General features: G+C 37.7%; 1 protein-coding gene across 9 annotated transcripts in view; it reads right to left on the bottom strand.

Annotated features, from left to right (window-relative positions):
- Positions 1 to 364: 364 nt before the first annotated feature.
- The window catches only part of LOC127063323 (homeobox protein abdominal-B-like), an 87,024-nt gene continuing 59,943 nt past the window's right edge, over positions 365 to 27,445 (bottom strand). For 7 of the 9 annotated variants that reach the window (XM_050992944.1, XM_050992942.1, XM_050992941.1 and 4 more), the window contains 4 exons: positions 15,598 to 15,687; positions 15,070 to 15,113; positions 9,643 to 10,758; positions 365 to 6,371 (listed from right to left, as the gene is read on the bottom strand). In XM_050992944.1, the coding sequence (XP_050848901.1) occupies positions 5,845 to 6,371; positions 9,643 to 10,717 (1,602 nt within the window). In that variant the 5' untranslated portion in view covers positions 10,718 to 10,758; positions 15,070 to 15,113; positions 15,598 to 15,687 and the 3' untranslated portion in view covers positions 365 to 5,844. Of the gene's footprint in view, positions 6,372 to 9,642; positions 10,990 to 15,069; positions 15,114 to 15,597; positions 15,688 to 27,445 lie in introns of those variants that run through there. The other 2 variants (XM_050992939.1, XM_050992940.1) reach the window with 2 other exon arrangements.

The following is a 27,445-nucleotide window of genomic DNA, read 5'->3' as shown; positions in this document are numbered from 1 at the left end:
TAAATATTCTCTCCCCAACATTTTTCTTTTTCTTCTTCTATGTTATTTTCTTTTTTAAGATTTTTTTTCTTTTCTCTTTCAATCATCCTTCTTAGTTTTTGTCTCTTTCTAACGCGTAAGATCGCATTATCATTTTCGAATATCAACGTGACGTCAAACCTTCGCATTTCTTTTTAACGAGAATTTATTTAACGAGAGAGAGAGAGAGAGAGAGAGAGAGAGAGAGAGAGAGAGAGAGAGAGAGAGAGAGAGAGATCGCACCTGCCATCGGTGCTAAGAAATGGGTCACTCGTTTTGTTAACTATTCTTTCTTTCTTTCTTTCCATCTTTCTTTTTCTTTTTCTTTTCTTTTCTTTTCTTATCATTTTTCTTTTTCTTTTCGTCGCAATTACTTTGGCACTAATTAAACATATTTTATTATTGCACTTCGATACAGGAATAATATCTTGAATTATTTACAAGTAAAAGTATAATTTCTAGCGTCTTAAAGTTGTAAATCGATATCGTACAAGTATAATAGAATTAGCGATTGAGAGAGGCTGAACAACGGAACAACGGAAAAGTAAAGATCAAAAATCTAAGATTCAAAATAAATCAATCGAACGGAAGGATCGTAATAAAGAAGCGTACGCATGTATTCGTTCATTTGTGTGTTTGTTGTGTGTGTTTGTATATTTATATAAGTATATATGTGTATATATATATACTTATATAAATATATATATATGTATATATATGTTATATAGCTATAATAATATATATACATATATGCATATATGTTGGTATCTATGAAAATTTTCTTCTATTCAATTTTACCGATTCTTGGATCATCATGGCTCAAGTAACGCACAATCTTTGTCAAATTTTAATATGTATTATTTCATTGGGCATTCTTTTTTAAAACAATATACATAAATGAGATACACGTATAATATACTTTATTCACTTACCTTTTATGGTAAACAAATTAATCGTGATTGTATTTACAAATAAAAAAAAACATGCGTTTTCGAATGTATATTGATATTTTATCGAGAGTCACGTTACATAAGCCATAAATATCCAACGATACGTTCTTTCTTCTTTCTTTTTTCTTTCTTTCTTCCTTTCTTTCTTTTTAATCGATCTTAATTTTTTTTTTTTACGAACGAGAGAATAAACGAACGCGATAATTTTTCAAATAAACAAGAAGATTGCACTTTTACCCGGTATTGTATAACGTGACATCAGTGAACTCGCTAATGAATATAAAATAGCGCGAAATCTTACAAGACGTTTCGATCGAACCAAAAGAAAAAAAAATGATAATAAAAATAATAATAATAATAAAATATTAAGAAAAAAAAAGTTAATAATAAAAAGAATAAAATTAAAATATAGATACGAACGTAGGAAATTAAATCTAATGTGTAAGTACAAATCTTATATGTAAGATAATGGATGCACGAAATACAATAAACTGTCTGCATCGAAATAATAAAAACATTTCTTTTGTTTCGATATATATCTGACAAATTATAGTTCCGTATTTATCAAGAAACTAGATTAAAAAAAAAAAAAAGAACAAAAGTTAAAATATAAAAATCCATTGTTCATATCGTATCTCTGTAATAATTCTGAATCTGCAGAAGCTAAATGCGTTAAAAAAAAAAAAAAAATAAAAAAAAAATAAAAAAGAAAAAAGAAGAAATTAAAATATATTTGCTCGTATATACCCTTAAAATGCCTGATACGTGAATCTGGATCATTGTCTCTTATCCGTCCGTCATCATAATAATAATAATATTATTATTATAAGCTGATAGGTACATACAAAACAACACACAATAAAAACAATAACATAATATTAACATGACGCTCACAATATAATAATAATAATAATAATAATAATAATAATAATAATATAATAATAATAATAATAATAATAATAATAATAATAATCAGCTTAATAATAGGAATAATAAACATCATCCGCGATATAATAATTACTAATTACTTACAATCATGTTCAATAAAGCCCTAGATGACACGGTGACTGGGTTGCGACCAGTATCCAGTTTTATTATATTTTCTTTCACTCATTTTCATTTCTCTTTAATCCTCTCTCAAATATTTTTTCTTATTCGATTATTCATTTTTTTTAATTATTTTCCATATAATATCATATAGTTGCATTAATAACTATCATAGTACCGTGGAGAGAACTATACATTTGCCCGAACCCAGTTTCACAGATTTTAATATATACTTAAACGAATCCTCACAGTCTCGCTTTTGCACTCGATTTATACACGTACACCGCATATATATATGTATATAATCATATGTTTATATATATATATGTATATAATTGCACACACACACATATATATATATATATCTATACATATAATTTTTCTTACTCTTTTTCTCTCTTACTCGTTCATTCACTCGTTCATTAGATCTTTAATATTTCGCAACACGTTTCTTCCGAGAAAAATTAATAAAATATTCTGCATTTGTATGTTCGTTCCTTTTTTTTTCGTTTCTACCTTACTTTATCTTATTTCCTCAGATATTCTCTATATTTTACCAACTTTCCTCGGAAGAAAAATCATTTTCGAGAAGCTCACACTCTTATGGATGCACAAGTTTGCCCACGCACACATATTCAAACGCATATGTCGAAGAGGAGAGACGATCGAGGAGAACGCATATACATATATATATATATATATATATATATATATATATATATATATATATCTGTGCTTAGGAAATTTTTGGGCGAAAAAGTTGCACCTTTTATACAGATTAAACCGTATTAACGTGAGCTTATTGACAAACTACTTTCTCTCGTATTTATATATTCAATTTTTTTAATACTTGCGTACTTTAAATATAATTTATTTTCAAGGTTTAAACAAATTTATAACACAATTAAAAAAATCGATCACGTTATATATGCGGTTTAATCTGTTTAGAAAAAAAAAAGAAAACAGAAAAAACAGAGATCTACTTGGGATTAATATCTTCAATTTCTTCTGTCATTCAAAGAAAACAAAAAAGAAAAAGGAAGAAAGAGAAAAGAAATAAAAAAGAAAAAAAAAAAGAGTAAAAAGTAAAAAAGGAAGAAGAACAAAAGCAAACTGCAGTCGGTAGGTCACAAGCGTGACGTTCGTTCGTAAATTTTTGTCGAGGTCAAGATCGTTCATCGATTTTCGCGAAGGTTCGTAGTACAGGGGAGCAGAGCAAGGGAAACGTTCGCAGGACACGTTAAAGGAGAATCGTCAAAGTCGAGCCACTGTGTTCAGTCCTTTTGACGTGCACGATAATCGTATGTTCTTTCTTTTCTATTTTCGTTTCCTCGCTTTTTCTTTTTTTTACTTTCGCCACGAACACGACTCCAACCATCTTCGAACTATCTAACGACGCACGTACATAGAAAACAAAACAAAAAAAAAGAAAAAGCAGAAAAAGAAGAAGAGAAGTTAAATAAAAAAATAAAACAAGAAATAATAAAAAGAAGAAGAAGAAGAAGAAAGATCGACGAGAAAGGAAAGAGATCGTAACGAGAAACTGACGAAGCAAGACGAAGATATTTGAAATACCGGACGAGACTCTAATCGAGAGACCCGGACGTCAATAAAGTTTTTCCGTTTATTATTATTTTTTTATTTTTTTATTCTTCTTCTTCTTTCCTCGGCAAAAGAGCAAAGAGAAATAAGAGAAAGAGAGAGAGAGAAAGAGAGAAAAAGAGAACATAAGATCGAAGATGTAAATCGAACGATTATACTTAGAGCTAACGATAAAATGAACGAACTGGTACAACAATTTTTTTCGAGTGCATCATTTTTAAGTACACTATACCATCCTAGAACGATTTTCTCTTCCGGAGTATTCGAGTACTCGCCCACGCGAGTTTCCCGCAAAAATATTGGAACTGTCTGCAAGCGATCAGCCAGTACCGTAATAACGCCTTCTCTGACGAAGATCGAACAGCTAGGTTGCCTTAGGAAGGATACGCTCGATGGGACTTCACTATTCGATTTCACCGTTAGTCGCCTACTTTCGATCTAAAGAAATGCACAGATAACAACTACAAATGTTTGTTTCCGAGCCGAACAAACGAATTCACTTCACGATTCCATTACATTCGAATTTCATATACATATTTTCTTATATTCTTTTCTTCCCTTTATCTCCCGATATCTTTCTTTTCTTTTCTTTTTTTTTTTTAGCCCCTATCTAAAGTTACAACAAAGAACAAAATTTTATGAGCACCAATAATGATCGACTCCAATTCGCGAGAAATTTTTCATAGGAAATATTTCGACTTACCAAACTTATATCTCCTCGACTTTCACGTAGCCTCCTCCCTTCCCCCTCCCCCTCCCACCCCCACCACACTTGCGTCGTTCCACTTCTAATCGTAAGAGGGATGCTTAGGGTTGACGTTCCAACAGCATCTGACCCGGTTTAGCGTGTAAGTGCAACGATCTAATATACTAACGTTCAGATTCAACGCGTTGTACGAATGAAAAAAAATGAAAAAAAAGAAAAAAAAAGAAAAAAAAAGAAAAAAAGAAGAAAGGAAAAACGCGCGTTTCGCGAAGGGATTTTGAATGGGACACTGAATGAGAGATGCTTATTATTCTTTTATCTCGTATGTATATGTATATATACATATATGTATATATATATGTATATCTATAGGTGGAGAAGATATTACCGAATACAGTTTGGACAGATTGTTTGGTGTCGCGCGTATTTGCCCGACAACGATGACGATTAACGACCCGTTCAATTCGAAGCTGACCGACACTGGACACCGACACACTCGACGAAGAGTCTCCGGAGCACTTTACGCATTCGTTTCTGCTCCTTGAGTTTTTTCATTTTTCTTTATCTCTTTTTATACAATAAGCTTGCGCTTGCCTTTCATCGATAACCGTTATAATAATACACAATAATATCTAATAATAATAATAATTAATAATAATAATTATTAATAATAATTAATAATTAATAATAATAATAATAATATTTATACTACTCGCATATCATATCTCTCCGTAAAATGATCGTTCAGTTTCTAAAGCTGTCGAAAATAATACGGAGAGATAGATATAGAGAGAATGAGAAGGAGAGAAAGAGATAGAGAGACAAAGAGAGAAAAAGAGAGATAAACAGAGAGAAAGAGAGTGAGAGAGTCCAGTGCGTGCGCGCGTGCACACGTCTTTCGTTGAACGCGACCGGCTGCTTTTAAGCGAGCTAATAGATATAAAGTAGTTTCTCTGGGGCGTTGGTAGATCGAGAAATTCATGCGGCCAAGCCGTGCGAGGTCTGATGAAGAAGCGCGGGATATTGTTGCGCTACGTGCGGCAGCTGATGATGGTGATGGTGATGGTGGTGGTGATGATGATGCGGTGTGGTTGCGTGGACGTGTCCGTGCGGATGGACAATCGCGACGGTACGATCGTTGGTACCAGCGGCGTTCCCGCCGCTGGCCGATCGTATAGGCGTCGCGGAATTTCCGTGCGTCAGCGTACTCTGCGGAATGCCGGCTGCCGCCGCTGCTACCACCAAACTCGCATGACCTCCGACCCCGTGGCTACCCGTCGAGACGCCGATTCCGCCGGCGTTACTACCGCTCATGACACCGGTCATTACACCGGAACCGAGACCCGTACCGACACCCGAACCGACACCCGAACCGACGGTAGAACCAACGGCAGTACCAACTGCAGAACCAACGACGCCGACGTTGCCTCCAGTGGCAATCGCTGCCGCCGTTGTTGCCCCGGTGCTCGACGAGGAGCCGTGAGGATAGTGGCCGAAGACGACCCCAGAGAAGGCCACGGGTCACTGATGATGATGCTTCGCCGAGCCGTTCGCGTGGTGTGCTTGCGCGACCACGTGATGACTCGAAGGGGCCGCATGACCGGCACCCGGATGATGATGACCACCGGTCGCGCCTCCTCCACCATGGTGATTCGCGTTATTCGCGCTATTGTTGTTATTATTATTATTGTTGTTATTGTTTTGTTGTTGTTGCGATTGACGCTGTGTATTCTTCTTGTTCTTCATACGCCGATTTTGAAACCAGATCTTGACCTGTCGCTCGGTCAAATTCAATGTCCTCGCGAGTTCCCATCGTTTCTGCTTCGAGACGTATGCGTTGAAAAGGAACTCCTTCTCTAACTCCAACGTTTGATACTTCGAATACGGTTTGCGCTTCTTTCGTACCGTCATCGGACCCGTCCACTCCAAATGCGTCGAACCACCGCAGCCGACACCTACGCCAGCCACACCGGCCACGCCGACGCCCACGCCGACTCCCGCCAGGGAACCTGCTGGAAAAAACGAAGATGGGGAGGAACCCCACATCACTTAACACAATTAGTTTGCCAGTAATAAGGCTGCTTATGTTTTTATTCATGGTTTTCTTTCCTTTCTTTTCTTTTCTTTTTCTCTTTTTTTTCTTTCTTTTTTTTTTTAATTCCTATGGATATCCTTCAATTTGGATTCTACGGTGCATCGAGGGGGAGGGAAAGAAAAGGACAAAACACGGTGTTCGTAATTAAGGTAAGGATTTTCATCGTGCCAATTATTCGTCCCTCTTTAGAAATCACTGTTCCCAAATCGTAATAATAATTTTCCGTTTTTCTTATCGCATCTGAATTAACAAATAATTTATCAAAGAACGAAAAAGGATATTCGAGATCGTAAGAACAGGGGCCCAAGAAGATCAATGCTCGTTCCTGAAACGAAACCTCTAACGTAAGAGAGAACTCGTGTTGAGTGCGTGAGTGCAGAGACTGTGTGGTAAGTCTATGTATATACGTACATCCATACATACATAAATACATACATATATATATATACACATACACGTATATGCATATACACGAGGGTTGTGTCGGAGAGTCGCCAGCCGCTCTCGAGAACGGCGAAACGGTATGATATAATTGGACCGGTTGTACTATCCAAACGAAAAACGTTAGCTCTTTGGTGTGGCTCGCGGAACTATTAGTGGCTTCTTCGACTTTCTTCTCCATCATCATTTTCTATCTCTTTTTCTCATACCAAGAAGAGTCAACTAGTAGCAAGTAGTTAGTGCTATTCAAGCAGTTTCTTTACTCACATCGGTGGTTCCTGTTTCTACTTTGCGGAAAAACCTGCTACGTGAATCGTTTCCACAGGAAAGAGGAAACATCGCTTATGGTGTAACCCATAAATTACGTAAAAAGATAAGATTACGAGATCTGCATCGATCCAATTATTTAACTTAGTTTATTTTTAACAACACGACTAATATAAATTCTCCCGCGTAATACATTATCTTTCTCAAATTCATTCCATCTATTCATTTATCCATTTTTTGTAAAAGTAAAATTATTTAAGTTGATTATTTCAGTCGAGTTGATCTATCGAAGTTGTTATGAAATAAATGGAAATTTTTAGTCTTCCTGAAAAACGATTTGTTTTTTTTTCTATCTCTTCTTCTTTTTTTTGGAATATAAATATTCATTGGACCTGTCCGAAACTCAACGAAATCATTTCGATGATCTTTAATCGAACGATCGTTTGGATATTTCGATTGATTGAATGCGAACCATATGGACATAATAAAGGCATAACAAACGCTTTCCTTGTGTCCCTACGCACTGCGGTATAATTGCTTAAGCGACAGGAATTTATTGGCCACTAAAACCGTGAAAATATGCAAATTATTTAACAAAGGTCAGGATTCTCACGAATATCGACGCGTTTGAGAAAGAGAGAGAGAGAGAGAGAGAGAATGAGAGAGACACCAGTTCGTTCTTACGAGCAAAGCCATGAATCAAACGACGCGTCGTATCGATTTCTATTCGAACGATTACGCTGTTAAATTTTCCCGAATGTCGCGTAAACTTTTTTCGCGAAATATTTTTACATATCGATATTACGAATCTAATCGAATTTATAAATCGAACGCGATCGAACGTTCCATTCATTTTATTGTCCTTACGTAAAAAGATCCATAGATCATTTTCCGAATTTATCCCGCGTAAAAACTTTCTTCCAACTATCTCAACTCGTAGAAATGATAAAACGATTGAAAGGGACAATGTAGAATCGTGTTTGCGAATAACCAAGTACAATCAAGGGGAGAGAATATTTTAGATAAAAGAATATCACCGTCCAACGTTCGTCGACCAGTATAAACTTATCGCATGTGCATATGTACATATATAACAAGAAAATAACATCGATTGGAACGAATCGATATCTACTTCTGCTCCTTTCAAACAACCTTATGAATAAGGTATAACAGGAAGAGGTAAGGAATCTCGATCGAATATCAGGTTCCTTTAAAATATGTCGAACGTTTACGTTATCGTTTATTATATTGCAATCCTAAAATTTACACGGGTCATTTGGCAAAAGAGAATGAAATATTTTTACAACGTATACGTATATGTATAAATTCTTAGAAAATCTTAGCGAATTCCATATATCGATTTTGTGAAAATTATCTATGAAAAAGATTCAATCGAAAGCTGTTCTGTCATTAAGAAATCGAAAGGATTAATTAAACGTGAAAAGAAGATTTCATGTGATCGAATTCGACGATAAATCGAATAGAAGGGAACAGTGATTTTTTTTTATATAAAAAAGCTTTGCAAGTCCACCTGCTCGAGAGCTCGTTACTCGACGGTCGCTCGTCCGTTCGTATATAAGAGAACGGGACGAAACATTATACGAACACATATATACGTACACATGCCATATATATATATATATATATATATATATATATATATATATATATATATACGCATAGAAACGTACGTGTATGGAGTTGACGATAGGAAGCAAGTGGCGGCACTTTCTTGCAGCGAACGAAGTGAACGGGCAAAGATAATAGCGCTGCCATCTATTGGGAGCTGCGTACACTAGACGCAGCACCTTTGAGAGACTTTGTATGTATGGTATATATGTATGTACAGATATATATATATATATACACATCGTAGCTCGCTTGCGCGCGCACATCTCTTTCCTTCTCTCACTCGCTCTTCTCTTCCTCTCTTTTTCTCTTTCTAGCTCACGCATACTATTAACTCGAGTAGCGATAACTCGCTTTATCGGGTCGCCGTGTGTACGACTTTGAAGTGGAAGCGATCTAGCCGATAAATAAGAATTGTGTAGGTAGATACATATACATACATATATATATGTGTATGTAGAAAGAGAGAGGAGAGAGAGAGAGAGAGAGAGAGAGAGAGAGAGAGAAAATCATAAAATAGACTGAAAATTCTGTGAAAATAAAATAAAATATACGGTATGAAAAAGAAAAAAAAAAGGATAAGAAAAAGATGGAAAGAAAAAGAGGATGGTATAGGTTTCATAAGTAGGATAGTGCGTCGTTTTTAGGAGAAATATAGTTAGAAGTAGCGAGCAAAGGATAAGAGGGGAGGATGACACGGGGCCTTGGAACAGATCAGCTGATCGGAGGCGCGCGCCTGAGTTTTACGAGTTACGGCCGCCAATAAAGTCAGAGCCGCGGCTCGCACGTTGCAAGCTCGAACAGAGAGAGAAAGAGAGAGAAAGAGAAAGAGAGAGAGAGAGAGAGAGAGAAAGACAGACGGAAGAGGAGTCAGAGTCGATGCTTACCTGGGGGTGGATAGGGACTGGAAGTGACGGGCTCGGGTGCCCCGTAGTTCCTTAGTCCGCCATAACCATCGTGAGGAAAGGTTCCTTCCGCGGCGACCATCGCGGCTGCAACTCTGCCCCGATCGTCGGCCGCGGAGGGTGTTAGATATGGAACAGTCGGCTGCGAGTGCGGATGATGATGAGCAGCTGTATCAACCGGATGATGATGCCTCGCAGTGGTGTAAGGCGCGTAATTACACCAGCTCTGGCCAAAACTGCTCTGATGACAGGATGATACAGTAGGATCGGGTGGTCCCGTGGCCGCTGCCGTGACCGAGGAGGTACCACCTGCCGCACCGCTGGATGATCCGCTCACGGTAGCAGCTCCAGCAGAATTATAAGGCTTGTAATCAGGAGTAGTGGCCGCCGAGGCCACGGTCGCGGTTGCGGGCGACCAAAAGGTCACCGTAGATCCGGTTTTCCGGTTGTCCCTCGAGGAACCGGACGTCGAGGTCGGATCGGCCGCCAGATTGTAATACGTCGGGGGGTTGTTAGCCCCGTATGTTTGATGGTGATTTAAGGATTCGCTCGCCGCGGAGGAGTAATGCGAGTCCTGCGGATGATGAGGACTGTAACTCCAACCGCCTTGCGAGCCTGCCGAGGACGAGTGCGAGTGTCGTATCACGCCCGATGCCGCGGCCCCAGCCGCACCAACCGATGATGCCTCGACACAGGATACTTCCCCGTAGCTCGAGCCGGCTCCGCTGGCACCGCCTGGGGTAGCCGTTAGTCTTTTCGCAGGTATATGAAGCGGTCCCGTCGCGCTGTTGCTCGCGACCGAGGAGGCGCTCGGTGAGGTCGAGCTGGCGCTCGCTGAAGGTGCCGATGGTGCGGTCGTGCCTGATGACGCTGGGACACCAGGGGAGGTTGGTGTGGTCGCTTGTTGTTGTTGTTGAGGTGGTTGCTGCTGCTGATGAGAGCCTGCAGTTGAACTCTGTTGTTGTTGTTGCTGTTGTTGCTGCTGTAGCGATACGAGAGTCGAAGCTGTAGGTTGTACCGGCGGAGGACTTTCGTCGTACAGGGAACCGTTCATCATGGTCCACCAGGTCACCCCGGTGGAATGCCCCGCTCCGGTGGCTGTCCCCATCGGCGTGACGGAGCCAGGGTGGCCCACGCCGGAGCCGCACAGCGGCGCGGCGTGCACATTGTCGTACAGCGTAGCCGTTGAGCAAGCCACGTGATCGGTGATGGTGCAGATGATGCCGGTTTATTGCCGATGTTATAACGCCGATGTCGAGGGACGACGACGGCGAAACCGTGGCACCCACGCCGACGAGCGATCGTAGAAGATGTCAGGTGGTGACGGAGGAAGAGGAGGAGGAGGAGGAGGAGGAGGAGGAGGAGGAGGAGGAGGAGGAGGAGGAGGAGGAGGAGGAGGTGATGGTAGAGAGAAGATTGGGTTGCGGGAGATAAAAGAGAATAAAAGGGGGTTGGGGGAGGGAAAGGAAGAAGCTCGAAGGAACCGACCGACCGGGTGGTGTTCAGCGAGAAGCGATGCGGTACGTCATCGAAGAGCGGACGCGCGCGACAAAGTGCGAGGATCAGCACCGAGGGTTCGCCGTCGCCGGTGGTGCGAGCATAGCGAGGCGGACCGAGAGTAAATAAAGAGCGCGCGTACCGATCGTAAGGAACCACGGGTAAGGAGGGGAGAGCGGAGGGTCGGAGGGGGCAGAGAGAAAGGGGTCGGTGGAACGAGTCAGAGATAGGAGAAGGAGCGGATTGCGGGAGGGACGGAAGAACGGCCGGAGGACGAAGGCGCGATAAATTATACGAGCCAAGTCGTCGCGTCGTCGCGTCGGCCGTTAAACGACGATGAGCGTAACGTCGTCGAGCGGGTCGACAATGGCGGGTGACAGGAGCCACGTGCAGACCAGATCGTTGGTACAGGTGTCCACCAGGATGTCCAAATTCAGAATGCACGTTCCAAGTATCGTTGTCGTGTCCGAATCCACGATGGTCCAGGAGAGAGAGATAGAGAGAGATATATATAAGAGAAAGGGAAAAAAACACAGCACGATTTAATAAAACTCGATAATCGTCTTTCCGTTCGCTGGGAATCGTTGGTTCGCGTTTTAACGAGTCTCGACTATCGAGGATAATTCCTCGAGAATTTTCACTTGGCAATCGCTGTATCGTTTCACTGCGCTAAGAACGTCACCGCGGACGTTCCGCGAGCGGCGGGAATGCACCGGCCGCGTGTCGTCCCTCTTTCTCCTTCCTCAATGACGGAACCTGTCAGCACCGTCGTCGTCGTCGTCGTCGTCGTCGTCGTCGTCGTCGTCGTCTTCAACACCCTCATAACTATAGTCTCTGTCCTTTTCCCGAAGGAACGTCACTCGGAACACAGTGCGCACCACTCGTTAGCAAGAGAGAGAGGGGGAGAGAGGGGGAGAGAGAGAGAGAGAGAGGAAGAAAGAAAGAGAGGAAGAAAGAGAAAGAGAGAAAGAGAGAGAAAGATACTATAGAAAGAGAGAGGTATATGTATATATATATGTATATATGTATACACACACACACATGTATATATCGACGTAAATATAGATATAGAGATATATAGGAAAACGAGCGGGCAAGATAGTGAGTGTACGAGAGAGCGAGAGAGAATGATATATTCGAAAGAAAAAGAGGACGTTTTTGATCGGCCTGACCGAGGCTCTTCGAGAGGGAGAAAAAGTTTATTCTCCCTTTCGCGCTTCCGAATCCAGGTAGTATCCCAAGAAGAGATTACTGCAACACAGGGTTTTTTTTTCCACGTAGAGAAGTAAAACCATTCGAAGATATATGTATACGTGTAGCGGTCTCCTTCAAAAGGCAAACGTAGCGGGATTTACCTTCATCGAGTTTCTCCCGAAAAGACGACACATACACGATCGCGCATACGCACACATGGCAAGTCTCCTTTCTTCTCGTTGGCCTCGCTGAGCCGAGCCGAGCGTCAACTGAGAGCTCTGTCCACTGCTCTGAGCCGAACGGACTGGAAGGCGACACTCGCGCTATCTCGTGGAACGTTTCAATACTAGATCTACGCTGTCGAACGTATTCCCTCCCTCCTCTACTCCCACCGCTGTTCCCCCTCTACCAACGAAAACTCGTATGCTCTAATCTGCCCTCTCTTTCTCTTTCCCTTTCTTTCTCTCTCTCTCTCTCTCTCGCTTCTACCTCCCACTCTTTCTATCATCCCTCTTCCTCTTTCACTTTTCTTCTCTCTCTCTCTCTCTCTCTCTCTCTCTCTCTCTCTCTCTCTCTCCCTCTGAACCCCCTCTTTTCTTTTATCTCTCTCTTTCTCTCATCCACGTTAGATGCCCGTAGAACGTTACAGACTTTTCTGCCCTCTCAACGGTATATCGCGCTCTTTCCCAAAATCTTCCTACCAAGACAAAAAGGAAACACGTCTTGACTATGTAGCCGATGACCTGGATCGAAGCGACGAATGAACGGCAGGTGCGTCAACCGCAAACCCCGCCACGCATTCTTGAATCTCTTCTTCCTCCTCTCTTATGACGACACTAATGAGGAAGAGAACTTAGCTGTCTGATTTATGCCGCTATCTATCGTCGATGATCCTATCAAAAAGGATAGATGATACAGACGTGATCTTTGGATCGGTTCCAAATAAACCGATGGATATTTATATGAAATGCCTGTTCCTCTTGATAGAAACATAATTTTATCAGTTATATTTTTCCCCTTGGATATTATAAGATATCAATGTTCGAAGAATCCTATCTATCTCGATTTGATCCCGGATAATACTGTTCCCGCCTAATCGCATGCGTACTCCAAGAAACGACCTCGTGGATCACACCCCTGTGATGAGGATAGCATGTGTAGTGTCCGCGTGGTGCGTTAGTATCCTACGCGTTGCACGGATAACCGTGGCAAACGTATAGGAGGGAGGAAGAGACGGAAAGAGAGAAAGAGACAGAGAGACAGAGAGAAACAGGGATAGAAAGATAGAGTGGTAAATAGGGAAAGAGAGACGGCAATACGTCATGCCAGTATTGTGCAGTCTAAATCTCGGTATGTACTTTTATGGGCAGTAAAGTAAAACGGTCTGACAACAACTCTGACTGCACACACGCTTTTCGTCCGAGCGACCATCCGTCCATCCGTCCGTCCATCCGTTCGTTCGTCCACCCACCCACCCACCCATCCATCCACCTACCTATCCATCCATCCATCCATCCATCCATCCATTCATCTGTCCCGCGCGCCACCAGATAGCATCATGCGCGGGAACAACGCGCCCAATCGAATCGTCGACCGATTTTTTGTTGAAATATTTTTTAAATTTCTCGTTAATTATTATTAAACGATAATTACGCTAATCTCTGTCTCGTATGTGTTTCTTTTTTTGTCTTTCTCTCTTTTTTTTTTTTTTCTTTGGATTTTTTCCTCTCACAATTATTAATTTTTTCAATCCTTTAAAATCGAAAACTTATAATTCCGGATAGAGATTTAACGATAAAAACGTGAGAAAAAAGTCGTCTACCGACTTACCTCTCTCCTCCCACCCCCCTCACTTCATCCTCCTTTTCCTACCCACGCCTCTAGCAGTTAAAACTTTGAAAACAACGCGAACGAGAAAAATCTCACGGGAAATCGTGTACTTATTTACACACCAACGTGCCAACTCGAAGGAAAGACACTTTACGAATAGCAACGCGATAAATCCCGTACGAGCGGGTGACGCGAACCGGCCGACGTTTGTTGTACGCGATCATGAATGGACTTTATAGCACTACGCCCATTTATAGGTTATATCCGTGGTTTAGTAACTATGCTCTTTAATACGACGACGTTAGTATACCTACGTACAATCTTCTTCTGTTTACTGCGAATAATTTGTCTGGGAATGATAAACGATAGGCACTTAGACATACTTTTGGAGATACACTTTAAAAGTAGATTTTACGGACGAATAATTCTTCTCCGTTCTACGAAGATTTTACATATGTTTTTTTTCTTCTTTTCTTTTCTTTTTCCTCTTCGTCTTTTTTCCCCACATTTTTTCTTTCTTTTTTTCTATTTTTTTTCTTTTTTTATTACAGCTGCACGATCAGCGATTGCCAAGTATTCGCGTGTATTTTTTTCTCGATATGCAAAAAGTATAAAATGAATAATTAAAAAAGGGTTGGAAATATTCGTTGAATTTTTTTATTCGAATATATTTTATAACATTAGACGTACTTATATAGTACAGACATTATATTTCGCGAATCGTGTTTCTTGATTAATCCTTTTGGAATTTGATTTGCATTTATTATGAGAAACGTTTGTATAATATCGATTTATTTGGATAGTTCCAACCCTATAATGGACGGGGTGTTTCGAAAATATATTTGACTCATTAAATAATAATTATAAATGATTTGATTAGAATCTCACCTTGTATACCGGCCAGTGTTCCGGGCTGGTACACGCGGGAAAACCTAAAATAATAGAAAACGTAAGGTTGATTCATCGATATTCTTCAATCGAATAGATAGGTGAGTACATGCCTGAACTTAAAATATTTCTTTTTCTCGATTTTCGTAATGAGATATTAAAATCAATCGAATCATATTTTACGATAGATGCTGAAAGATGAAAGTTATCTAATCGATGAAATATCGATAATATTAAAGGTTTGAAATTAAATTAAATAACGATTACTTTCTCAATTATTTTCCTTTGACAATGTACATATCTACGTATCTACATATATAAAAAAAAGTAATTTCTCTGATACACGATGTTATGGGAGAGATAAGGCTAAAAAAAACTTTTTTTATTATATCACAAACCTCAAGAGAAAAATGGAATCACGCAGGAAAAAAGTTCATCATTTTAAGAACGATTAAATGTATCCATTGAACATACGATCTGAGATATTTTTTATACGAATGAAATAATATATGACAAATAAATATTAACCTGCACAGCTCGAACGGGTGAAACGGCGTTTCCACGGCGCCGAACACTTTGAGGCCTTTTATCTACAGGTTTAAGAAGGAAAACTTCAGCCTGAAACAAAGAAATAATAAAATATATAAAATAAAATATATAAGATATATATATATATATATGTATGTATATTTATAATAAATCTACCACGTCTTTTTTCAAGACTTTCCACGATTTTTTTTTCAAAGGTCCCTCGTAACGGATAAAGCTCGCACTCTTGCGAGCTTTTATGCGAGCTTTAGTAGCTTATATCGCACCAGGTATAAAGTTCCATAGCTTGTACATCGCTTAATGGGAAGACAGTCTATAACTACTCGCTCAATGCACTTTCAACGTTAAAAAACTTACTCTTAAAAAGTACTTACAAATTCACTAAGTACCTATAATGTATAATATCGAACTTTGTATAGTAAGGTACTTAAATACATTTATCAAAATTTGTCGCCCGATATAAAATCGATTAATTATTATTATAAAACATTTTTACTTCATTTTGTTATTATTTTTTTTTCAATCTACGTGCTTGAAAATACAAATAAAATCCTTTTCGTGCTTTTTCAAGATAGGAATAGATAAGAAGACTACATACAAATAGAGAGGTGAGGAATATCTAATCCAATTCGAAAAACGAATTTCGATTTCCTCACAAACTCAAAGTTGAAACCGAATAGATATGCTTTCTCTTCAAGTTTTGCCTCCCGTCGCCGTCGAATCTCCGGTGGTAAGTTTATGGCGTAGCTACGCGAGGGTTCGAGATGAAAGGAGATGGAAATGGCGGGAACAAGGTATGGGTATAAGAAAGGTAGATGAAGAAAGTTATGCGGAAGATGGAACGGAGACTACGTTCATTCACGGTGTTGAAAACTGAAAACCGCTTTACGACGTTCCACGAAAAATGTTATGCGTCTCTCTCTCTCTTTCTTTCCATACACACACACACACACACACACGTGTATATATATATTTTTTTATCTCTCTCTCTCTTTCTGATCTATATGATATATAAGATGTTGTTACTCTCTTATTTTTTAAGAATAATCTTATGAAATATTTTCAGTTAAATATAAACAAATCGATTACACATTACATTGCATAGAAAAATATTTTTCAATAATTACAAACATGTGATAATTATGTTTCTTTTTTGAGGATAGTATGAATCAACGATGATTGAGAATCAAGTATGAAATTTATTTCAAAAAAATAATTTGCAGCCGATGCCATTCGTATAATTTCATTGACATTTTTTTAAGAGATGAGAAAGTTCTAATTACTAATCATTGTCTATCCACGTATATTCATTTTCTTTCATTCTACTTTTAACTCGAAATGATTTTTTTTATCGTTAATATAAAACGCTTAAAGAAACAACAGTGACTCGAAGATATTCTTGAAATTCCACAAATTAAGAGGCAAAACTTAAGATTAAAATGTTTGACTTTTTAGGGCGGGATAGATTTAAGAAAAAAAAAAGAAGAAGAAGAAAAAAAGCAAAAAAAGGGGAAAGAACTGTAAGCCACAGGATTGACAAAATGTGGGCAGGACGTGCCACGCGAAAGATTAGGGATTGGAGATTTAACAGGGGGTAGTTCTATAAAGAAATAGAAAGAGAAAGAGAGAGATAAAGGGAGCAAAGGACGAGGAAAGGGCAAGCTTGAAAAAACAGACGATGTAGTTTTTCGATGTGTGTACAGAATGGTGGAGATTGGTCGAGGGCGTAGAACAGCCGGACACGAGAAAGCTCTTGCTTTCCAGCCATCTCTTTCGTCGCTAAGGGGTGTCTTACTCACACAAGCTCATATTTATATACAGGGTGTTCTTTAGCGCATTTATTGTATACTCCTATTTACGTTGAACCAACGAATAAAAAATCTCCTATTACCCATCTTTCGTCTCGTCGATAAAACTTATCGTAGTTTCACGATAATTATACTTGAAAAGATTTGAAAACTTCGATACTGATTTAAGTAATAGATATTTCTGAACAATGAACGTGTTGTCCATTAACTATACAATCGTCTTTAATTTATTAGGAAAAAAATTGAAGAAAATTATACTTCTCTTTCCCTTGAAATAATTTTTTTTTTTAATATCATCGCTCGATCCTGATCAGGTTTCAACGTTAAAAACGATTCTAATTAATAGTTAGGGTTTTGAAGTATATAATTTATTGAATTTAATTTAAAATCGTCTTTGTTTTTTCTATTTAACAAATTTGTAATCGAGACACTCTGTATGTATAGGTAACAAGGGACACATATGAGCTATATCTATGGAACATTTCGAAGGTCTGCCGGTTATTTGTCAATTACACGCTCCGCTTCTCTGCCGTCAAAGTAAGTACTTGGCGCGTAATTAAATCTCGTAATTAATTCAGAATATTCTCTGACGATAGTCAGACAGTATCTCTATGTTGAATTTGGTGTTCATACTCGTTAACGAACGACAAGTCTTAGACTACATATATATATATATATATATATATATATATATATATATATATATATGTACACATATAGGTAATACCTACTTACATTTAAAATCCATACTTGAAGATAAAATAGTGAAGTATCAACATCGTATCATGTAGCAACGTAATAATACTCGCGATAATCGAAATACGGAACTCGAACGAATAAAATTGTAAAAGAAGATACACGATACTTAACCTTGACCCCTCTACCTCCCTTCCGATCGCTGATTTTTATTACTCTCGAGTGACTTTAACGGACGCTTTCGATAAGCTCTGTAATGGATCGATATTTATCGCCTCCTTATCCCGCAGGGGATGTTTATATGGAGCATAAGGATTTTCAGTGAGTGAGTAACACGCCTCTCAAGACTCGCGATCTAGAGCCCAAGTTAGAACGATCGACAACATTTACAAAAATAGATATTTCTTAACAAAAGAAAAAAAAAGAAAAGAAGAAAAAAAAACCGAGTATATTACATATATAATATTATATATATGTATATATATATGTATATAGTATAATCGACATCGCATTGAATCTACTATATATATATATATATATATATATATATATATATATATATATATATATATATATAATACATATATATACCGATTTCATTTCATTCAAATATATTCGTAACTTTTATTCTCCTAGATTGAAAGAGTAAAAGTTTTCTTAATTGAAATCTCTCATTTCTTTTCCCCTCTCTCATTTCTTATCTCTATCAACGTACGAACATTCTCTATCCCTTTCGCGAGTAGTCTGCAACCATCCACCAAGTTCTACTTTCTTCAAGCTTTACTTCATTATCTCCATTGGTGTTCTTTATCTCCCTTCATTTCCAGTCTAAAGTTTAAATGAGATTTCGCTCTCCACAAATCTAGAGCGTCGTCTTCTCTCATCCGAAATATCTTAACTTGAAAAATTCAATCTTTAAACTCAGAGGATCAGTCATTACGATATTATTTATATAATTACTTGTGAAATAAAATGTATTTGTTTATCCATCGAAAAAAGAATTTTTCATATTCGTTCGTCGAATAATTCGACGTATAAAAATTACACCCTTTTTGCTTCGCTGGGGTGCATCGAAATGTATCGAAGCGTAACGAATATAGATGGAACTGGAGTAAGAGAGAGAAGGCGAAAGAGAAACGGAGAAAGAGAGAGAGAGAGAGAAAAGAAGGATCGAATCCCATAACACGCGGGACGTGACGCGTGCCATTTTTAGCGAAGCGTCGAGACGCCTTTCGGCTATAGAGAGCTTGCACCGCGACGCCCTCTCGTTTCGGAGGCAGACGCTATGGTAGGGCAGCCAATCAGCTTCCTTGATTCTCCCAAGCGCTTCCAATATGGCTGGCCATTGCTCTCGCTTGATGCTATGAGTATGAGAGAGAGAGAAAGAGGGTGAGAGAAAGATAGAAAGATGGAAAGAGAGAGAAAGAGAGACGATATACCGTACTGCTCCAACCATGCAAACACACCGATAGAAATTCTCTCTTTGATGCAGCATGTATGTCTGATCCTTCCTCCTTTTATTAAGGTTCTTCATTAAAGCTATCAACCGGCTGCATAATTTCATTCGTTGAAAAGCAATTTTTGTTTGAGACGATAATATTGTGAACAGTTTAAAAATATTTAGTTAATGACGTTCCAGGTAAAAGGGATTTTACAAATCCAAAAGGATCTACGTTAGTAATATATTGCACATTTTCTAATCTATTTTCTCTATACTGTACCTGGTATTTACAACTAATAGGTATAACAACAGTTAAATATATTTTTAAAGCTGTAAATAAGGATCTAAATATATATACATCTATAAATTAAAGTATACAACAAATATATACACTTTCTAAAAATAAACACAATTATAAGAATAAATATAAGAAATATGACGGGTACTCTTTAGATATTTCTCCTTTTGAGAAAGGAAAAGTAAAGAAATGGAAAAAGAAAAGGGACAGAGAAATACTGCAGTGAAAGATTAAGATTATGTAAACTGTAGGTACCTGCGTGTACAGCAACCTTTTCAAAATCATAAAATTAATGAGTAGTCGTACATAAGCTTATATTTTTTCTACGATGGGCCACGGTTTGACAAAGGACAATACCCATAATAAAGCGATTACCAATCCGAACGGTATTTCCCTGGGTCTTTCTCTTTCTCTCTCTTTCGATTTCTCTTTTTCTCATTTTCTTTCTCTCTCCCTTTTTTTTTTGGTCGGTAACTGCTAGTTTGTATTCTGTGTGTATCCACGTCCCGTTACATGTATATACGATATAAAGCCATAGTGTGCAAGAAAGAAAGAAAAAGAAAGAGACAGAGCAAGAAAGAGAGAGGGAGGAATAAAGTAAACGTTCAGGGTGTATCACGTGGGTAAGGGCAAAGGGATGGGCTGGTATGAAGGAATGGAAGAAAGCTTAAGAGGGTTTCAACAATGAGAAGGTGGTGGTAAGTTTGAACGGGAGGTACGTGAGTATATGGCGAGTCGGTATTGAGTCAAGGATGGCTAGACCGTTTCGTGTTCCTGGGGTTGCGTTGTCATGGGAACCGTCCTCATCAGGCAAAGTCTCTCAGGATCTTTCTTTGCTTCTCTCTCTCTCTCTCTCTCTCTCTCTCTCTATATATATATATATATATATATATATATATATATATATACATATATATATATATATATATATATATATATATATATCCTCCTTCTTTCCATCTTTCGTCGCCTCCTATCTTGTTTCTTTTCTCGCCTCGCCTCTTGTCTTACGAATTTGTAATAATATTTTCTCTAGGGTTATCAACCGTTAAGTCCTTTCCTTTTTTTCATTTCGCTCACGAATTTTTTTTCTTTTATTTATTTTTTTTTCCCTTTTCTTTTTCCTTTCATATTATACGGTTTTTCTGCTAATAGATGCATCTTCGTTCAATTCCTTTTTTTTTTTCTTTTTTTTTTTTCTTTTTTTTTTTTATACGATCATGACGGATAACGTGATAACACGAGATATATATAGTTTATGAGTTTATTAGTAATGTTGAAATAAAAAAGTGGATGCTGAAAAGTGGAAGATTCTTTTTGTCAAATCGAATGAATCAGCATCACGTCCGTGTATTATATTTATCATGCATTAAAAAACGTCGCATAGAGCATACTCTGATACACTTAGGCTTATTCTCTCTCCTTCTATTTTTTTTTCCTTCTTATTCTTATATATCTCCCATTCGGTCTGCCACTACGCGCAACGCTCTATAAATAATTCAAACAAAATAATATGATCGCGTCGTCGGCGTCGGAGCCCGGAGCTCTTTCAGAATTCAGTCTCGGTTTTCGCCGGCTCACGTAAACACACGTTTGCCTCTGAGAAACCGCAAGCAAGATTCATGGACACGTGCGAATGTCTACGTATGTGTGTCTCTATGCATGTGAAAAAACGAACTCTTTCTTTCCCCCTAACAAAAGCTCCATCTTCGAACAAGGGCATATTTTTTTATTGTTCTTTCTGTTTCTTTTTTTTTTTATTCTAACCCTTTCCTTCCTCTCCCTCTAACGAAATAATATGAACGTTACAGAAATGTATATAACGATTAGACGATATTCGACAATCCAATTGAAATAAAATTATAGTTAGTTATGATTATGATATAATTACGTTATGTTTATAGTTAATCATATACAATCACTTAGTACTAGAAATTTTATTTAATCGTCTCGAAGGATGACATCAAATATAGAAAAAATATCATTGGAATTATAATACGAATAATTTACGATAAATACGTTCTAAAATGTTATCTTTCTTTTTCTATCGAAGTGAGGACGCGTATAAACGACAGGAACGCGCTCGAATGTAAACCACCGAACGTACGTTACTCTATGGAAAGACTACAGACATCTGCATAAACAAGCTGGCATCGTACATATAATAGCTATATACATAAATATACACCCGGTCAAATGCACATGCGTTTGCATAGATACGATACCAGATCCAAGAATCGCAGACGGAGAACCGCGAAGTATGAATTATATATCAAGAGAAGATGAGAAAGACAGAGAGAGATAGATAGATCGAAAGAAAGAAAAAAAAAATAGAAAGAAAGAGTGTGTGTCTCAAAAGAGATTCTGATTTTTAACGATCTAATATACCTACGTACGTTCGAACGTTCCAAGACAATACCACCGAGTTAATCCCTTTTTTTAGACGGTTGAAAGACCACCTTCGTAATAGCTTCATAAATATAAATTGTTTGCAACCAAGCCGATGCGTTTCACGGAACTCGCTCTTGGCTGCTTGCGACTGGCAGCTTTCCAAGGAACTTTCGAAATCACCTTCGTCGTTTCCCTTTTTCTATTCCTTATCCCCCTTTATTCGTTCATCTTGTTTTTCTTTTTCGAACTCGTATTTTTCGGAAAAATATCCGTCGTTTTAACATGTACGAATAAAAACGAAGAACGAAAAGAACGAAAAGAACGAAATTCGTAAGATTTCGAAACGCCTCTGTCGCAAGCTGTGACCCAAATTTTTCGGGTGAAATTTAGGCACTTACTTACCTGATCTGGTTCGGCTGCGATCGGTTTTTTTGTTCTTTTTTTTTTTTCTTTTGTCACGTTTTTTTTTTCTTCTGAGCATTCGACGAAAAGAAAGCTAAGTTCGAAAGGGGGAGTCCTCCCGAGGGAATATTTATTCCCGTGTCGTCCCTTCAGTTCGTTCAGTTCGTGTTCTTACGTCTGTTCGTTTCGTCGTCAACACGTTTGATATTTAACCTACGCGAAAAGAAAATCTTTGGTTATCATCGAGATTTCTATGCGTCAAGCGATTTGATTAAAAACGAGACGACCGTGATAAATTTAAGAGCGTTAGTGTTACTACGTTTCTCGACTTTTTCACGTCGTTAATCTAAGCGAGGATAATTAGTGACGCAAGAAGTGGATGACACGACGCGTGGCATCGACGGTGAAGAGAGAAAGAAGAAAAGAAAGAAAGAAATGAACAAACAAACAAACAAAACGAATATTTACTATAACAGAGCTGGATATAAAATGAACAAATTAATGAAAAATTCTGTGTTAATAATACTTAAAAAAAGAAAGAAAAAAATATGGTCAATTAATTTGAATGACATAAAGGAAGAAATTTACGAAGTAGCGTGATACCCGATAAGAAAAAATCATAAAAACAAAATCTATAAGAAGTGTTAATTATAATCGCATGAAATTTCGTAGCAGTGAAGTGTCTAAAAGAAAGTACCATTCATTAATTGAACAACAACAACAGCAACAACAAAAGAAATAAAATCGTAGTAACTAATAAAAAATATTATACAATTGAACGAGACTGCATCAGAAATATGATGATTAAGAAGGATAAGTTCATTAACGAAATAATAATAAAGAAAAAAAAAAAACAGAAAATGATGACACTGATGAAGTAAAAAGAAGAAAATAAAAAAAAAATACATAGAATCTAATACAACATACGAAGAAGATAAGAGAGATCGGTAAAGATCGAGGATTTCGAGAGAAAGGATGAAGGATCGATGATAGATGAGACGAATGCAAAATACAAGATTCTTTTGATCACGTTTCGCATTCACCTGTCAATGAAGGAAAATTAAACGATTATATCGTTGGATCGAGGCGCTATTCGACATAAAATCATAACGATCGGCCAGAATCGGTGGTCTATAAAAACGGTTACAGTGTTCTTCTACCGACGCGTATGATGAAAGAGATCCGTGACGAGCTGGCACGAGCCCCTTTGCGACGACGTTCAGCTGTGAGAATTATTCTCTCTCTCTCTCTCTCTCTCTCTCTCTCTCTCTCTTTTTCTTTCTTTCTTTCTCTGTCCTTCTCTCTTTCTCTTTCTCTTTCGCGTGCGCTCTGGCAAACTCTCCTGCACCTACAACCGTGCACTTGTTGTAAGCATCGACGGACAGCGCTCTCGCGCGCGCCAACGCGACCATAAAATGATCGTAAAAAGTTAATTTTACGAGAGGCATAATATATTTGCCACCACCATCGGCATCTCGAGCGAGTAACGCTCCCGACTCGCGGATGAAAATTTTGTAAACGAACGTCGATCGTGTGCTACCGTCTTCTCGTTAACTCGACTCCAATCATCGGGTTTGATCGATCGAACGAATTTTTTATCTCTAATACCTTCTCGGGATATAAATTTATATAAAATTACTTAGATTTTATATATATATGTGTATATTAAATTGTTATCTAGTTAATCTATCTAATTGTTATCTAATTATATATATATTTCATTAATTATACTAATATATTCATTAAGTATATATATATATATTTCATTGATATAAATTAAATATAATTACACATTACTCTTGATACGAAGAATATTTGGAAATTATTATTAAACTTAGTTCTCTCTAACGAGATGTTTCCTCTTCTACGATTCTGATACGACTGACGAGATAACCAAAGTAAACTCTATATAATATTGATAAAAGAAAAACATAACATCACATCGTCATATGCCACAATTGACACGACGAACGAATAGTTTTTACTTCAAAGTTCGTGTTGATTTATTTCCAAGTAGTATACTTAGATATGTCAGTAAGTAAATAAGTACTATATGGAACAAAGTCATATGATATGTTTTTAGATCACTGTAATGATCTTCTCTGTTCAATTGTAACTGTGAATGAAAACAACAATGTTCTTACAAGATCTTAAACGATCGAATGGTGAAAAGATTTGCGGAAGGAAAGGAAGGGAGAAAAATCACGGGAGGAAAAATCGTGCGAAAAGAAAAACACTAAAGGAAGAAAAAAAAAAGAAAAAGCAAAAAGGAAAAAATAAAAGAAAAAAAGAAATAATGGAGACGAGTCGGTATCTGTTACGACCTCGTGAGAGGATCTTTCGAGAGAGGACGCCCTCCCTCCGCCCCTTGTTCGAACATAATTTTCTTTACGACCAATTAGTAGATCCAGAAACATACCTACCTCGGTTATAATAATAAAAATAAAAATATTAAAAAAAAAAAAAAGAAACGAAAAAAGAAAAAGAAAAAAAAAACGAAAAGAAGAAGATGGCGTACGGGATGAAAGAAAAAAGGGGAATAAAATCGTAATTGATGGGAGACGATTGAACTCGACAAAAAGAAAAAAGAAACAAAAAACTTGGGTTAATCTTCTTTAATATTATTAACCGGTGAACCATTTAATATCCATTAATTTGTGATTATCCGTATTATTTCGTTACCGATAGATATTAGAGATTTTAAACGCGTTAATGGAATATAGAGTATATCAATAGAAATAATAAAAAAAAAAGGTAGAAGAAGAAGAAGAAGAAAAAAAAAGATCTTTTCAAGAAACTGATTTTTAATTTTTTTATTTTGGCTACGGTTTAAGTAGAAATGCCAAAAAACGAACAGCAATCGAAGAAAGGAACGCGATGATCTCCTTGACGATGGGTGGTCTCTCCGGCATGAGAGGAAGAGAGAGAAAAAGAGTCGTTTAAAATGACTACCGCGTTATGAGGATGTGAACGAAGGAAGGGTCCGCCTATCTTTTTCCTACGGGAAGATGCGCGAACACCCTTTCTACCAGTCTACCGCAACACCCGCCCCCCCCTTTCCATTCCCCACCTCGTCTTACCTCCCTACCTCACCGTTGTAACCCTCACTTCGTCTTTTTTTTAAATATTTTCTTCGATTATCGTTCCAACGACGTGCTTCGAATGACTCAGTGATTCGAGTACGAATTACGGAGAGAATTGAAAATGTATAGGTATATATACATGTGTGTATGTGTGTGTGTGTATATATATATTTTTCTTGTTTCTGTCTCTATCGTTTAAAATATTTCAATATATTTTTATTTGGGCGATTAAAAAATTGTAAATCGTAAAGCGAGAAAAACGAAACAAAAAGAGAAAAGAAAAAAAGAAAGGAAATAGGTAAGTAGGTAGATATATTTATATTTGTGAAACGTGAAATGCGCGTGAAATTGTCTTCTTGTATAATTTCGTTAAGCATACATTTCGAATTTACTATAAATAGATAGGTATAGTTCCTCCTACCTTGTCCCGTTCTTTTATTTGTAATGTATATATGCTCAACATAAAATAATCATTTAGAGTTGTAATTTATTATCTTGTTTACAAGTACTTATTCATTGTCAGCTTTCTTCATTATTATTTGTTTTCACTGGCATTAGCACGGTCGTTGAGCCTACACGATCGAAACAACGATAATTGAAACGACCCATAGTAAAGTTTGAACTGTGGATTACTCGAGACGATCATGATTTTTGAATGAGAAAGACAGAATGAGAGAAAGGAAGAGAGAGAGAGAGAGAGACAAGAGAGAAACCGTACGAGATTGTTTGTCTAAATCGGTCGAAATAGATCGTTATAAATACGATCGAAACGTATAACTAACGATTACTTTAACGATGCGTATTAATTGGCACAATAAACCCCTATTACTCGAGAATATAATTATAATATTGAATTATAGCCGACGTTTATATTCGTGATACGATATTAAAGGCGTTAGCGGACACACGGCCTGTTGCTATTTATGCGTTTATTCAAAGTCGGACATGAGATCTTCCAGTGCTAAGTGCAAAGCCATCATTAGCCATTATACGAGCTAAGCTAATTCATTCATCGTACAAACAACGATCGATTGTGTAGTCATAGATCTTCGTATTTAAAATCGATCATGTAGGTACCTATACATACATATATATATATTATATCATATTATATTATATTATATTATAAATTACACACACACACACATATATATATAAAATTTCTTTCAAAATCTATCCGTGTATGAGTATAAATATATATCTAAGACGGCTACGATGGCTCGTATTAATTTACAAATTTATTTATTTTTTTTTTTCAAGACAAAATCAGATCAATCGAATTAGAAATCGATATTGCAGATATTTCAAAGACGCGTTAAAAATGAAATGAAAATAAAACGTAGGAAAAACTAACGTGTCCGATATCCCCTGTATTTCTCTTTATCTTTTATAAAATTATATTAATTTATAAAACGAAAAAAAGATAGGATAAACATAGGTTAGGACAGACAGGTGGATGCGCTTTTGCCAAAGGACATTAGCCTGGTCGTCGGTCGAGTGTCTTGCACGGAAGTCCGCTTAAACATTTTATGGGGTGGTCGGCGTAATTTGATGGCCCATAAAAACGCCTAGTCTAGTTTTTCCCGAGGCATCGTCATCCGTCGTCGCTGCGTTCAGCGTGGAGCCACGCGCCCGTCAAGATTTCATGACTCTGATTTCCAAATCGTTTCGCATCGTTCGCGTGTCCTTGTTTCGTTTATCTCTTTCT

Source organism: Vespula vulgaris, chromosome 4 (genome assembly GCF_905475345.1).
Source record: "Vespula vulgaris chromosome 4, iyVesVulg1.1, whole genome shotgun sequence".
Classification (NCBI taxonomy): domain Eukaryota; kingdom Metazoa; phylum Arthropoda; class Insecta; order Hymenoptera; family Vespidae; genus Vespula; species Vespula vulgaris.
Note: the sequence above shows the minus strand (reverse complement) of the source record. Positions and strands in the feature narration are given on the sequence as shown.